Source organism: Bacillus rossius, assembly GCF_032445375.1.
Source record: "Bacillus rossius redtenbacheri isolate Brsri chromosome 9 unlocalized genomic scaffold, Brsri_v3 Brsri_v3_scf9_2, whole genome shotgun sequence".
Lineage (NCBI taxonomy): Eukaryota > Metazoa > Arthropoda > Insecta > Phasmatodea > Bacillidae > Bacillus > Bacillus rossius.
This window is the reverse complement of record NW_026962013.1, coordinates 35,607,949-35,621,852: the sequence shown is the minus strand read 5'-3', so window position 1 is coordinate 35,621,852 and position 13,904 is coordinate 35,607,949. Positions and strand designations below refer to the sequence as shown.

The following is a 13,904-nucleotide window of genomic DNA, read 5'->3' as shown; positions in this document are numbered from 1 at the left end:
TTTTTTAGTTTGTTAGTAGATGTAAAAGTTTGGCCATGGAAAATCAATGAATGCAGTACTGTTACTAATGGTAGCATATTATCCGTGGACTTGATGTTTAGAGTTTAGATTATATATCAGCCTACTTGAAATTCTTATTTATTCCGTCACTTAATTTTAAAATATAAATGTTTTTGTCGTTTGATACAATTTTTTGTTACAGTAAATTAAGCAAATAAGTATGTACTTTATTTCTGTGTACGTAAATAAAAATAGTTAAATATTCTTAAAATGGTCACTATGCCTGCCTTCGCAAGGAAATATAGTCGTACAAATATGTTTATACTAATTTTGTTTTATGTTTTATCTGTTAAAAAATCCTGCCCTTTTAATTTTTAATATTCATATTTTATTTTTTTTACTTACACACTAAAGCTATATTTCCAAATATGACCAAGGTGTCCACTGTTTGAGCTATGTATTTTGACCAAGTTACTTTATTTGCCTCTTTGCTATATATGAAATTGCATTTATTTGTACATAACAATTTGTTGATGATGTAGATAATAATGATTATATACGTGATGTGAATGGTGAAGAAGAATAATTGCTGAAACATATCAACCATTCTTTACTTTCCACAGACATGCCTTGTGCAGCACTTTACTCACTGGACAAAAAGTGGTACCGTGCCAAGGTGGTGGATCTCCCGGGGAATCGCCTGGTGCAAGTCGAGTACGTGGACTTTGGCAACAAGGAGCTGGTCAGCTGGAACAAGATTCGCAAGCTCGGCGAGGTTTTCATGCAGCTGCCTGCTCAGGTATCGTGCAATTGTCACTCACGAGAGATGCTATCAGTGATAATCTTGAGACCCAACAGCAGAGATGCAGCACACAATATATTGATTGGTATCATTAGGGACCCCAGATTTGATACTCCCCCTCTTGTGACCTCTCCTATTCCCCAACTACTACAAGGCAAAATATATGTGTAGTACATACGTATTTATTTCACATTTGTTTCCTATATGCATACATGTAAGTACTGATACGCATGCCTGGAAGTTAGCAGCGCTGACATAATGTTTTTTAAGTGTGATAACAGGTTTGTTGGTTTAAAAATATTTTTGTTTCATATAAAATATGTTAACTGTAATGCTCCTTGTATGGTTATTACTTATTTATTTACTTATTTATTTCATTATTTTATTTTGCTGTGAACACAAATTTTTGTAATCTTGTATTATCACCTCTTCCTGTTGATATGACTTAAAAAGGTTCTTTTCTTCAAGGTTTTTTTATTTTGTCATCTGTGTGCCTGTGTTTTCGCAGGCTATCCGATGTGCGTTGAACGACGTGGCTCCGCCCCCAGAGATGGGTGGGAAGTGGACGGCAAAGGCTAGCCACTTCCTTCAGCAGCGCACCGTCAGCCAGATATCACGCATGTTTGTAGACTCTGCTGCCGCTGATGTGCTGAAGGTCACTTTGTACGAAGTCAAGCCCAATGTTGATATCTGCATCAACGCCCTTATGGTGCGCGAAGGACTGGCAAGGAGCACGGGGGTCAGGTATGAATATTTAACACACTGTAATTACTAACTGGCAAAAAAAGAAGTGTGTGTATTCTGAACAGAAGGATCGTTGTTTTGTAATCCCGTACTGATAAAAATTCTTAGGTTAGTCAACAATCCTATGAATCTGTTGGATACTTTGTTTTATTTTTGTTTTTATTACTCTTTGTAATGAATTTGTTTAAACATAAAGCAGTGCTTTTTAGTTTTATCGAAAGCAAACAGCACAGATTAACATAAATTACCATATTCACCACACCGTTATTTTAGGACATCAAAACTTGGAGAGAGATAATTTCTCGCATAAACGTTGCATGATGTTTTTATCTTCAGAGCGCTTTGTGTAGGTAGTTTTTCCGTGTAAAACAATGTATTTTAAAGTTGAAATCTAATATTCATTAGGATATTACCGCTTACTTATTTAATTAACAGAAATGCAAAGTTGTCTGATGTGTAAATTTTCTTTAAGGACGTTTTCAAACGTTATAAGTAGGGCCTGGAAAATTTCGGTGTTTTCAGTATGCAAAAAGCGGTACTTTCAAGTTAGAAAAGCGGTGGTTTAAAGTCGGTATTTTCGTTATGCAATGAAAATTTTACCGGTATTTTAAATGTTGACTAAATTGTGCAGTTATTGAATATAATAGTTTACATATTTAATAAACAATCCATGTATACTAGGAATAGACTAATATGCATAATAACAGCCAATTAAATCCAAAACAGTTACACAAAACAGACACATTGCTATAGATGTTTGCAACTACAAATTTTCTTTTTTTTTCGGCTGCCGATGCCATATGCTTAGCCGAATTTAGGTGTTTGTCAATGGAATTTTTTGGGTTAAATGATACTTTAACCTTACGTGAGTATAAGTGATCTGCAAATACGTAGAATCCCGCTGATGCGACCCCTCACGGTTCCCGGAAAAACGGACTTATAAACGGAATGGCTGCAATAGAGAATTCGGACCAATTCCCCACCCCCCAAATATATCCAAATACATAAAAAATCGCCTTTGTTCGCATAGATTTCATATTCAAATAGTTTATGGAGTAAAAAAGACAACTTTTTTAAATTCATTTTACACCTCGGACTCGCATACCCTGAACAATGAGTTCCGATAAATACTCGCTCTAAGTGAATTCGCGTCACGCGAGTTCGGCTATGCTAGCCGGCTGGTGGTTATTTTTGTTCAAAACGTGGCGAAGGAACTTGTGTGGATCAGGTAGAAAACATTCGGCTATAAACGAAAGATAAAAGAACAATGCTATCCTGAAATGCTGTGACATATTTTTGGAGTAGATAATCACAGCAACAGACCGACAGGATGCCCGCCCGCCCTTGCCGTCAGCGATGTTTATTTTGACAGCTCAAGCAATTATCTTGTCCACGTCCCTTCACAGCGTAAAAAAAAAAAATGATAAAAACACGTTGGAATGCAGATGGAAAAGTAACTATGCAGTAAAATAAATATATTTACGGCCCTGCTAAATTTTTCTATTCAATAAAATTTGAGGTATTAGTGATTTTTCAGCAGAAACTGTTGTGTGACTAATAAACAAATTGTTTCTTAATAACTTAAACTTATAAAGTATTTATTAACGGCGAAGGACAGTTGTATAAGCCCATTTATTTTACTGAGAATGGACTATACAACCTGGCTTTTGGCGCACGCGGTGTGGGAGGGGAGGAGGATGCTGACAGTTTCTCACGCAAAAGGTTGAAATAAGGAAGGGAATGTGTTGAAATGTTAGATGGAAAAGGGGAAGGGGGGTGTTTTTACATGGTTTGTGACTCTGGGAGGGATGAGCCTTGAAGAATTAGCAGGGGATGGGAGAGGTAAGCGTCACGTCACGTATAACGTCAAGCCGTCACGTATAACGTCAAGCCGTCACGTATAACGTCAAGACGTCAGCCTGGCCGGACGAGTTTCTTACGCTCTCACAGAAGCTACCTCAGCGGCTTTTCGTGGGTGCGGGTAAGATAACATCTAACATGACAGCTGAGCTCGGCTAGACACTGCCGTGGACAGTCTAGAGGGGTGGTATCTATTTTTAGCTGTCTTTTGTATGCCTGCCTGCTTACAGTACAGCTCTTGCCAAGATAAACGTGAACACATAGCGCCCAACAAAGTGTAACAGACTTGTTTTTCAGCCGATTTTACTCAAATTTTTGACTTTCTCTGCTCAAATTTTTCATGGTTTCTCAAAAAACGGTCGTATAAACGGAATGGACGCATCAGAGGGGCGTCGCATCGGCGGGATTCTACTGTAATGGTACTTTTCGGGCATATATTCGCAGTGTAATATAGAAATGTTGTGGTTTTCGCGAATGTACTTACTTTTCGCGATTTCATGCGAATTTTCGCAAAATTCGCGATCGCGAAAAATTCCAGGCCCTAGTTATAAGTGTTATAACTGCCGTCTTTTCGTCTTTGTCGCCACTGTGTACCGCTTATAAAAATGTTGCCAGTGCCAGTTGGCATCATTCACGTTTGGTTATGTTAAGCGCTCGCACATAGTCGAATATTGATACAGATATCTCACTGATTGCGTGCAACGCACAGGCTCTTTTGTCTCGTGCCGAGTTAACTACATTTGATAGCCTGTTCTTTCTCGTGGTGTGTACTACAACGGTAGTTATGTGTTCTGACTCACGTTCGAGTCATAGTTTTGGTTCTTCTATTTAAAGTTGAACAAAATGTTTTTGTTGCATGACTTATTAATTTAAATTGTTTGGCGTACTTTTGTATACTCTACATTTTAAATAAACGTACTTTCCATAAATAGATTTTGTTTTTATGAATAACTTTACCTAAGAAAAAATGAATTTTTCACATAAATGTCGCATCCCTACTTTTCAAACTTACTATTTTAGTATAAAATGTTTGACTATTATGCGATAAAACACCCTACATGAGTAACAAATCTTAAACCAGTCCTGAGCTGAAATGAAAGATGGGTTAACATATAAAACCATTTTTGTACAACTTAATACATAGTGGGATCATGTTGTTTTGTCTCGTAAGAATTTTGTTATAGAAATTGTTTTGTTACTATAGTATGTCTCGTTGACAAATCTTATTGTGATTCAACTGTTGTTTACTACAATTAAAATGTTCGCCATCATAATTGTTTATTTTTAAATCTTAAATAAATTTTCTTTTTATATGCAAGTGATTGTAAAACACTAATGCATTTTTTAAACACAACAGAAGCATAAGTTTGAAAACCATTTCCTTAAACAATCTTCCATCCACCTTTGCTTCTTGCGACTATCAAAAATTGTTGTTGAATCGTTTTTGTTATTCAAATAATTTTTTCCAACTGCTGATGTATTGTGTTTTGGATAAGGTATAGAATTTAAATTTATCTATTTAAGTTATATTATGTATTATACTGTGTTTGTTTTGTATGTATATAAGTTATGTATAAATTAAATGTTATGATTGTGTGGAACATACTTGGGTGGCTTTAATGTTTTTAATTGGTTAGAGAAACTAAAATAGGGTTAGGGTATGATGTAAGAACGGAGTTTCAAAATTAAGATTTGGAATTAAGAATCACATGGGCTCTTTTCATAAATAAAACATTTTTTATAAGTTTTTTTTCACATAGTTGATTTTTGCTTGTATGTAGACCAATTGTTGTAGTTATTAATTACTTTTGTGTGATGTTCTGCAGTTCAAGTCTCGTAGAGTTTCACAAGAGTGTAGATGACATTCAGAACATGAAGTTGAAGATTCCATTGTCTTCAAAGGTTTGTTTTATTTTTGTTTTACTGAATTTTTTTTTTCTATTATACATATTTTATAATTTTATGTGCTATCCATTATTGATTTCAACCCGGTTTTTTTCTAGCTAAGGAGATTATGCATTGTTCCAAAATAGTACAGAAATGCTTTTGATAAATCATATTACAGTACAACCCGGTTATAACATTCCCGTTTTTAACATTTTCCCGCCTATAACACCATAATTTCATGGTCCCGTCATTTCTCCATTTATCACAATGCTTTAATTTCCCGCCTGTAACAATATTAAAATTTCTACATTCCCGCCTTTAACGTTCAAATTTGCTTTGATAACTGCCACAATTTGCAGTATCCCTTCCTTCAAAGTCATAATTTAGAGCGAAACCATAGCTAGAAAATAGAAAATACAGCACGCATATACAAACATCAGATGTTTACATTTGAGTAGTTCACCATAGACGTGGTACACACGCACTCCACAACTTGCACCGGATCGACTATCAATATGGCGTCCTGTTCGCGCTTGTTAGCCTATGACTTGTTCCTTTATACTTATGATGCACATTTTGTGCACTGATACATGGTCGGAAACAGTGCTACTATAGTCTATGGTGCTGGTTTTTGTTTCAAAGGTTTAACACCTTGAGATGGTTAACTGTTCTATGGATACATTCACGGCTTTTGTTTGTGGTTAACCTTTACCGTAATTAGTTTATTTTTTTACTTATTGTAGTCACGGTCGTATTTAATTAAAATACGCCATATTGAAATTTTATTCAGGTTTTTGTAAGGTTATGATGGCCGATAAATATAAGCGAAAATATATTCTGTAGCTGAAAAAATTCAGTTTATTAACCAAGTGGACAGGAACCCCAACAAAACGCGTGTTGTGATTGCAAAAGAGTTGAATATTTCTGTTTCGACTCTGAACTGTATCGTACAAAACATTTTTTTTCTTTAGCATATTATTAGGTATTATCTATAAATAAAATTAACCAATTTTCCGCTGTATTGCTGTACTTAGTGTAGTACTCCTGTATTTTGTGTTGTTTTACCTATACTTTTTAATTTAATCAATCCACGCGTAATTTTTACAAAGTGAAGATGATTTCCTGCTTATAACATTTTCCTGCTTATAACATTTTTTTATGTTGGTCCCTTGGAGAATGTTATAACAGGGTTGTACTGTATATTAAAAATACTAAATAAAGTACAAATAAGTAAAGTAATTATTGATGGATCAAATTCCATTTTTCTCAAGTACAGATCTCAAATTATAATCTCAAAAAGTACCACAAATCCTGATCTCGCGGGTCAATTATAAAATAATATACAAAAAATTCAAAATACTAACTATGGTGTTGAAACTTTTATCTCGTTTAATGTTTGTTTCACAAACTGAGTTTCTAGAATCAGTACCTAGTGTATTTTTTTTTTATACTATATGTTAAAAGTAAAATATCTTGGGGAATGGTAACAGTACAGGTATGAAGGGAAAAATATTTCAGAGCTTATAAGTGTTCAATTTTTTTTCTTTGAATATTGAATCCTATTAATTTTTGATTTTATTTCAGGAATTAATTAGCACATTCCTAGTAATAAAATCATACCTGTCAACTTTAACGGTTTTCCCGTGGTTTGTACGAAAAATAATCTACATTAAGGTTTATGGAAATTGTTGCGTTTCAATCTTACAATTTATTAAAACTTTTTTTTGGGGTAGTTAAAAATGTATTTATTGTCTGTCTTGTTTCTGTTACAATATGGCAGCTCATCTTGATGTATTTTGTCACATAAACATGAAAAGGTGAAAAGTATTGAATGGAACTAAATAGAGATGTGTAGTAAGGTTGGTTATGCCGTCATAATGTCTAGGAACTATTAAAAAAAAAAAAAAAAAAAAAAAAAAAAACTGTATAGACAGGTGTTTAGGTCTGCATATTTGGAACCGTTTCCATTTATCACCAAAAGTGGAAATGACACAATTTATGTATTTTTCAGCATGTGCCATTGTGATGTAAAATGTAATCATGGTGAGGATAATGATGTTTCTAATCACGTGAAATGTTTGGAAACAAGTAAGTAATGAGAAATAAACAGAGGAAAACAAAAATCGACAGTTTCTTTTCGACGAACCATACTAGCAACGCAGAGTTGATTCAAGCAAAATGCTATTCCACCAGTTTTTTAATAAGACGTACATTTAATTTAGTGTAGCTGATCATGCAGAAATTTTTGTCCCGGTAAATGTTCTCAACTTTAGACCAGCAAACAGGTATAGTTTTCACTTAAAAACGGCTGCAATAGTCAAGATATGGAATCCAGCACAACTACCATAGTTGTTAAGCTTTTGCAAGGTGGACCATTTTCGTTGTAAACAGATCGGAACAATGATAACAAAATTATAAGTTATATATCCATGTGTAGTTATTTATGAATTATGAACCTTCTTCTAGTTTAATTGTTAGTTATGTTTTTGGCTGTACCATCTTTGCAAGGTGCTTCAACTGGCAAAAATATTGGACAGCTTTCATTGAGAGAACTCTGAAAATTTGTGTGCGCCTTTACAAATTGTATTATAGACTTTTGATCCGACAATGAAGCACACATGGTTAGTGTGATTCCTGTCTTAAAAGAAAAAATGCCAAATTAGGTTTATTATTTATTATTATTATTGTTATTATTATTAAAAATTGTGTACTTTTGTTCATGGTTTGAAGGTGGTGTTGCTTTGCGTAGGGAAGCATGGGAAAGAATGCCAGTGGCGGCAGGAAGCGGCCTTCGAAGCCACCGCCAGTCACGGAGAGTCCTGTTGATGACGACGCGGACGAAGGGGATGACGAGGGAACTGAGGAGGAGGATAGGGGTCCACTTAAAGTCGAGGTGAAGGTTTTGTCAGTGGTGAATCCAAGTCAGCTTTACGTGTCCATCGTTAGCCAGCAGAAGGCCATCAACAGGTTAGTTTATCTGGTATTGTGGTTGTGGCAAGCCCCATATTTGTGTTACCAAAAGGGAATTTCATCAAGGTGGAGGAATTACGTTTAGATGGGCTGCGGTGTTGTTTTAGGCATTTTATTGTGATAAATTTTTGCATAGGTATTTCTTATCTTACTTTATAAAGGGCCCTTACCCCTACTTGGTGTATTTTGCTTTTAAAATAGTTTGAGATTGCTTAGATCATTCAGAAGCAGAAAATATGTGGATTGTGAATTTTTTTCTCTAGATGTTCTCTCCTCCTCCCCTCCTCTGCCTCCTCCTCCTTCCTCCTCTTCCTCCTTCTCTTCCTCCTCATAATTATCATCATCATCATCATCATCATCATCATCATCATCATCCTCATCCTCCATTCATCATAATTCCATCATTTATTCACTTTATCCTCCCGTCTCCAGCGACCTTACTATCGATAAAATATGTGATACAAAAAGCTTTGGGTTTTCTATGGAGATGTTTCCAAATCATCTTTGTGCATGTGTTTAGTTTATTATTATTTTATGTTTAGTTAATGATCAGAAAAGTAAACGGTATAATTTTATCAATCTCCTCAAATTATGTATAACTTTTTGAATAGCATTGGAAATGGTGCATTTGTGAAGCTTAACTTGTCAGAATAGTATTTGTGTTGAATTTTTTTTTTTTTTTTTTTCGGCAGCATGATGGAGGAGATGCAGGAGTTTTATCAGCAGTGCCCAAAGAGTGACAAGGTGTGGGCTGTTGGTGACCATTGTGCTGCATACGTGACAGACAAGAAGCTCTGGTTTAGAGCTGTCATTCTTGAGCTGCTTGGCGGTGACAATGCCAAGGTGTGTTGGTACACCTGCTTAGTACTACATTCTTTTATCGCATAATTGTCGCACTCGCGTAATCGTAGCACCCATATTTATGGTCGTAAAAATTTGGATAAAAAAACTTGCGTAAACGTCGCATGATGTTTTTAGTCCTGCTATTAGATTCCGAACGCTTTGTGTGGGTATTTTGTAACGTTGCCAGACCCCTGCCCTCCTAGTTAAATATTTTTCTTTTAATGAACCTGGTATTTTAACAGACATTTTCAATCATTACTATTTTTTATGTAATTCACAAATGAGTCGCTATACTAGATTTTTGCCTGTTTTGGACTACTTTTTCAGGTTTTTTCTAAATAAGTTGAATTTTGTCAAGTAATTTGTATGTTGATTGCTGTTTTTAATTTTCAATAACGTGTTGCAATATAATTCTCGAACAAGGGACTGTGTCTGAGGTGATGTGTAAAAAGAGAGAGCCATAAGAGGCCTGTAAGTGCAAGTGAGAACGAAACAGTGATTCCCCGCCAACAGAGATAAAAGCTGGGATTCCCCCACTGCGTGGGAACTGTGTGATAACTGCTGTCTCACGGTGTGGGAGAGAGACCGAGAATGGGTAGTCCCTGTTTCTATGTACGAAAATCGTTTTCATTGTATCTTTTCTGTGTTCTTATTGGCTTGTGATGTGCTGTGTGAATGAAGCGTGCGTGTGATTGGTCGGTGAGGTCATGTGACTTTTCCTCCCTGCGTGGAGGAAACGGTGGCATGACTTCGTCAGTCGTCCGTCGATCGCTGCACCAGTTGGTCGCGTTCGGTGGCTTCTCGCCAAAAATGAAGTAAATTGCGGGATAGATAATTTAGCGTTGGTGGTCAGAGCCATGCCGAGTATTAAGTTAACCTAATTTTTTTTATTTCATTCCGACAGTAATTAGAAATTGTGATCACCTTCGTCGGCGTATGGCTCGTGGCGAAATTCGGTTTCGCTGGGTGCGGCCCTGTTTGAGGTCGCACTATTTTCGTGTACTTACAGTAAGATTTTACTGAAGGACTTAAACTGTTTTTTTTTTTTCTTTCGTTAATTCTCATCGCTCGGGCTGCGAGCATTTCTCGACAGGTGAATGTATGTGTTGAGTGAATGAACAAAATTATTGAAAGTGATTCGATTCGTATGTGCAACATTCTAAATTGAAAATAAAACAAAACTACAATCGGCGCTTAACATCTTTTTATTTTTGTATGTAACGAACTGTTACAATTTTTTCAGTATAAAACGATGTATTTTAAAATAGAAATCTAATATTTATTCGGACATTACCTCATACTTATTTAATTAACAAAAATACGTACAGTGGAACCTCATTACGAGTACGGGATACTACGAGACCTTTGTTGTTACGACAGTTTTGTAATGCACCGTCAGTTTGACTACGTAAATCATAGTAAATTAAACCGGTTATTACGAGTGCCTTCTTGTTGGCCCTTTCGTAAGTACGAGTGATTTGAATGGCTTCTTTAAAAAAGGAAAAACACAGTCAGTTAAAAAAAATAATGTTCTCGCAGTAAATACAGACAGCTATGTGGCTACGCAGGTGCCAGACGGACTGGGTGGAAGGACTAGTGACAAACATCATGCACACTCTCTCTCCCCTCCCTCCCACCATCCCCCCCCCCCTTCTTCTTTCTCTTGACGGTGCCAGTTGCTTCTCATCCTAAGTCGGCGGAGGGGTAAATCAAAAAATTCCATGGATATACTTTGAGGGCTGCGCGCACGTTCCCGGTGACTTTACGGTGTTATGGATGGGCGCCACCACGTGTAAGGGCACGTGGACCCGGCGGAGTCTCTCTCTCAGGGCGTGACGTAGCCCAGGTGGGGACGAGTTACCAGCCCTTTCTACCCTATCTATCCAGACCTGGCCCGCTCTAGGCGTCGGGCACGCCACACTCCTAGGCTAAGTAGGCTCACTCACCACGTGATTAAATAAAGTACTCAGGTTTTACTTATACCCAGATTTAATTCCACGAACACACTTCCCTCCACGCACGTTACACTTTACACGGTTAAAAAGCCTGAGGCACGAATCGACTTAAGAGAATGCATGGTCCACACACGTGGCCATGCTATAAAGTATGCTTCTTACACAATGGTTAAAAAACTTGACTGAGACAATTAATTATTAATGCAGCCCGCCGACCGAGAGCTGCCCCGAGGAATGACGTACGAAAGAGATTTAAGAATTAATTAAGATACAGAATTACTTGATCAGTGGTTCACAACGGTTGAGGTCCCCGGGGTGCTGGCGCGTCTGCTCTCGGTCGGTGATGAAGATGGACTGGGGCGAGAGCTCTGCTCGTCTCGACTAACATGGCGCCTCCGCGCCAACACAATTACCGTTATTACATTCTGTGATTCCGTGCCCCGGCGAAAGTTAAGTAAATTACAGATTAACATTGAAAAATATATAAAGGCTACTGGCAATTTAAAGGTCATTAATATTTACTTAGTTATTGAGAGTTTATATAAAAACATTCCTACCCTCGTCCAAGTCCGTGCCTATTCGGGTCCGCCCGGGCAACGTCTGTGGTTCTTTCAAGTAACAGGATATTTAAATTAAAGAATACATGAGTAACTGCACAAACACTGGGGCAAAAATGAATGAAAACAAAAGGTTTACAATTAACATTAAACTTAGCAAATTAGGGGGTCGCCGCACTGCTTCTAAGCGCCCTCTTGCCGGGCGAGCACACACGCACGCACACGCACGCACGGGCGGGAGGTTTGAATAGAGGGTGGTGGTGGGAGGAGAGGGGTGGTGACGGCGTGAGGCACATCGGGCTTAGGGAGGGCGTAGCCCCGGCCGACGTCAACTTTCTATTCGTAATTTAATTTGCTACAACTTTTATTTGACACGTTTTTTCTTTATAGTGCACCGTTTTCAAGTTACGGTGTGAAATTAAGACTGTTTGGACGGTCAAGAATCTAACTTGACTTTAATTTTTTTATATTCGGTTATTACGAGTAGTCGTTGTTAAGAGAATTTTTGCCGCCGTTGTCAGTTCTCGTAGTAATGAGGTTCCACTCAAGTTGTCTGATGTGTATATTTTCTTTTAAAAACGATTTTAAACTTTATAACCTTCATCTTTTCGTCTGCGTCACCGCGGTGTACGGCTTACAAAAATGTAGCCAGCGCTCGCTGCAATCATTAATTTTTGGTTAGGTTGCTTCCCATATAGAGCGCGCGCACGTAGCCGAATATCGATATCTCGCAGAGTTCATGCAACGCACGCTCTCTGTTTGGTTGTTGCGCAAACTTAACTGAATATCGATATCTCGCCGAGTGCATACAACGCGCGCTCTCTGTCGAGTACCAAGTTAACTTTATCTGATGGCCCGCTCTCTTTTCGTGGAGTTTGTACTTACTGCGGCTATGGTTAAGGCGATTGGTGCACGGTAAAAAACGGTCACAGGCCCGAAAACAATGAATTTTGTATCATATGACCACTAAAGAGTCTAGATGCCTATGTGGGTAACCGTTACTATGTAGGGAGGTCAGGAGCTTAGTTCCAGCTCGTCAGTGGCGAGATGGCCTTCATACAGGAAGGGTGTTGCTGGCGGTCGCTCTGCGGCCTGCCATCTAGGAGGAATTAACAGAACCTCGAAGGTTTTATCTCCCTCTCCCTCTAACACACAGCCGATACGGTTCTATCGTGTCTGGAGGAGGGGAATGTTTAGCAGGTTTTCTCTTTCACTCATCCTTCGCCATTGGGAGGCGGAATGGATTATTTATTTGTTCGCAACTGCGCACGTCATGTGGCTGAGAGCGCACATCTTCTCACTCAACTCACTCGTGCTCTCACACTATTTCAATAAATCTTTTCAAATCTTCAACATCAATACTTTAAACCTTTGCGCTTCCTACGGATTAATTATATTTCATGCACGTGCCCGAATTCAGCTGCAAAAAAATAAAACGGGTAGTCAATTTTTTTCTTCAAAAACCTTCCCAAACACTGTGTGTTAAAAAACATTCTGAAAGCCCATTTTTCTAGATAAATGGAAATTCTAAATCACCTACGCCACACGGAAACATTGTGCTTTAATACAGTAGAACCCTGTTATAACGAATCTGAAGGGAGTAGTTTATATGTTCACTATAGAGGGGAAACTTTATATCTGGGAAAACTTTTATATTGACAATACATACTCAAAAGCAACATCTTAACTACACATTGGCCTCAGCCAAGAAAAGAACGAATGAAAATACTCGAAGCAACAGTTTTATTAGCAAATGCAGATATTTTTAATGCACTACACATGTACAAACTTTATATTAATGGTTCTTCGACATAGGCGTATTTTCCATTTTTCAGGCGTTTAATACTCTGTGACGTATTCACAGCTTGAGAAAGAAGATTGTTCAGCTTGTTTAATATTGTACTTAATGTAGATGCTGCAATTCCCAGTTCCTTTGCTATTAACACGTGCGGGACAGTGGGGTTGGAGTCTATCTTTTCAATAATGTCCAGTTTATCTCGCACAGATAATGCCTTATGTTTTTTACCGCGTTTTTCATTCCTTTTTATGTACATATTTCTTATTGAAGCACATTTGCAGCTTAATAACACGAATTCTTTTTACCGTCAAAAGTAAATAAACGAAAAGTAACGAGTTTGGCGCATCAAAGATCACTACGTATCATTTTGTATTGCAGTTGCTAAAGCTGGAACAAAATTTTCTCACTTTCTATGGAAAAATTTAGTCCACAGAGTTCTATCTAGTGGTAGTCTTACGAACCTTACTCGATCAAAATGTCTGAAACGT

The 13,904-nt window shown here is 37.5% G+C and overlaps 1 protein-coding gene across 2 annotated transcripts in view; it reads left to right on the top strand.

The window, feature by feature from the left end:
- The window catches only part of LOC134542975 (RING finger protein 17), a 233,541-nt gene that overhangs the window by 173,365 nt on the left and 46,272 nt on the right, over window positions 1-13,904 (top strand). For both annotated transcript variants that reach the window (XM_063387612.1, XM_063387613.1), the window contains exons 15-19: window positions 624-799; window positions 1,311-1,546; window positions 5,233-5,308; window positions 8,043-8,260; window positions 8,956-9,106. In XM_063387612.1, coding sequence (XP_063243682.1) covers window positions 624-799; window positions 1,311-1,546; window positions 5,233-5,308; window positions 8,043-8,260; window positions 8,956-9,106 — 857 coding nt within the window. The remainder of the gene's footprint in view (window positions 1-623; window positions 800-1,310; window positions 1,547-5,232; window positions 5,309-8,042; window positions 8,261-8,955; window positions 9,107-13,904) is intronic.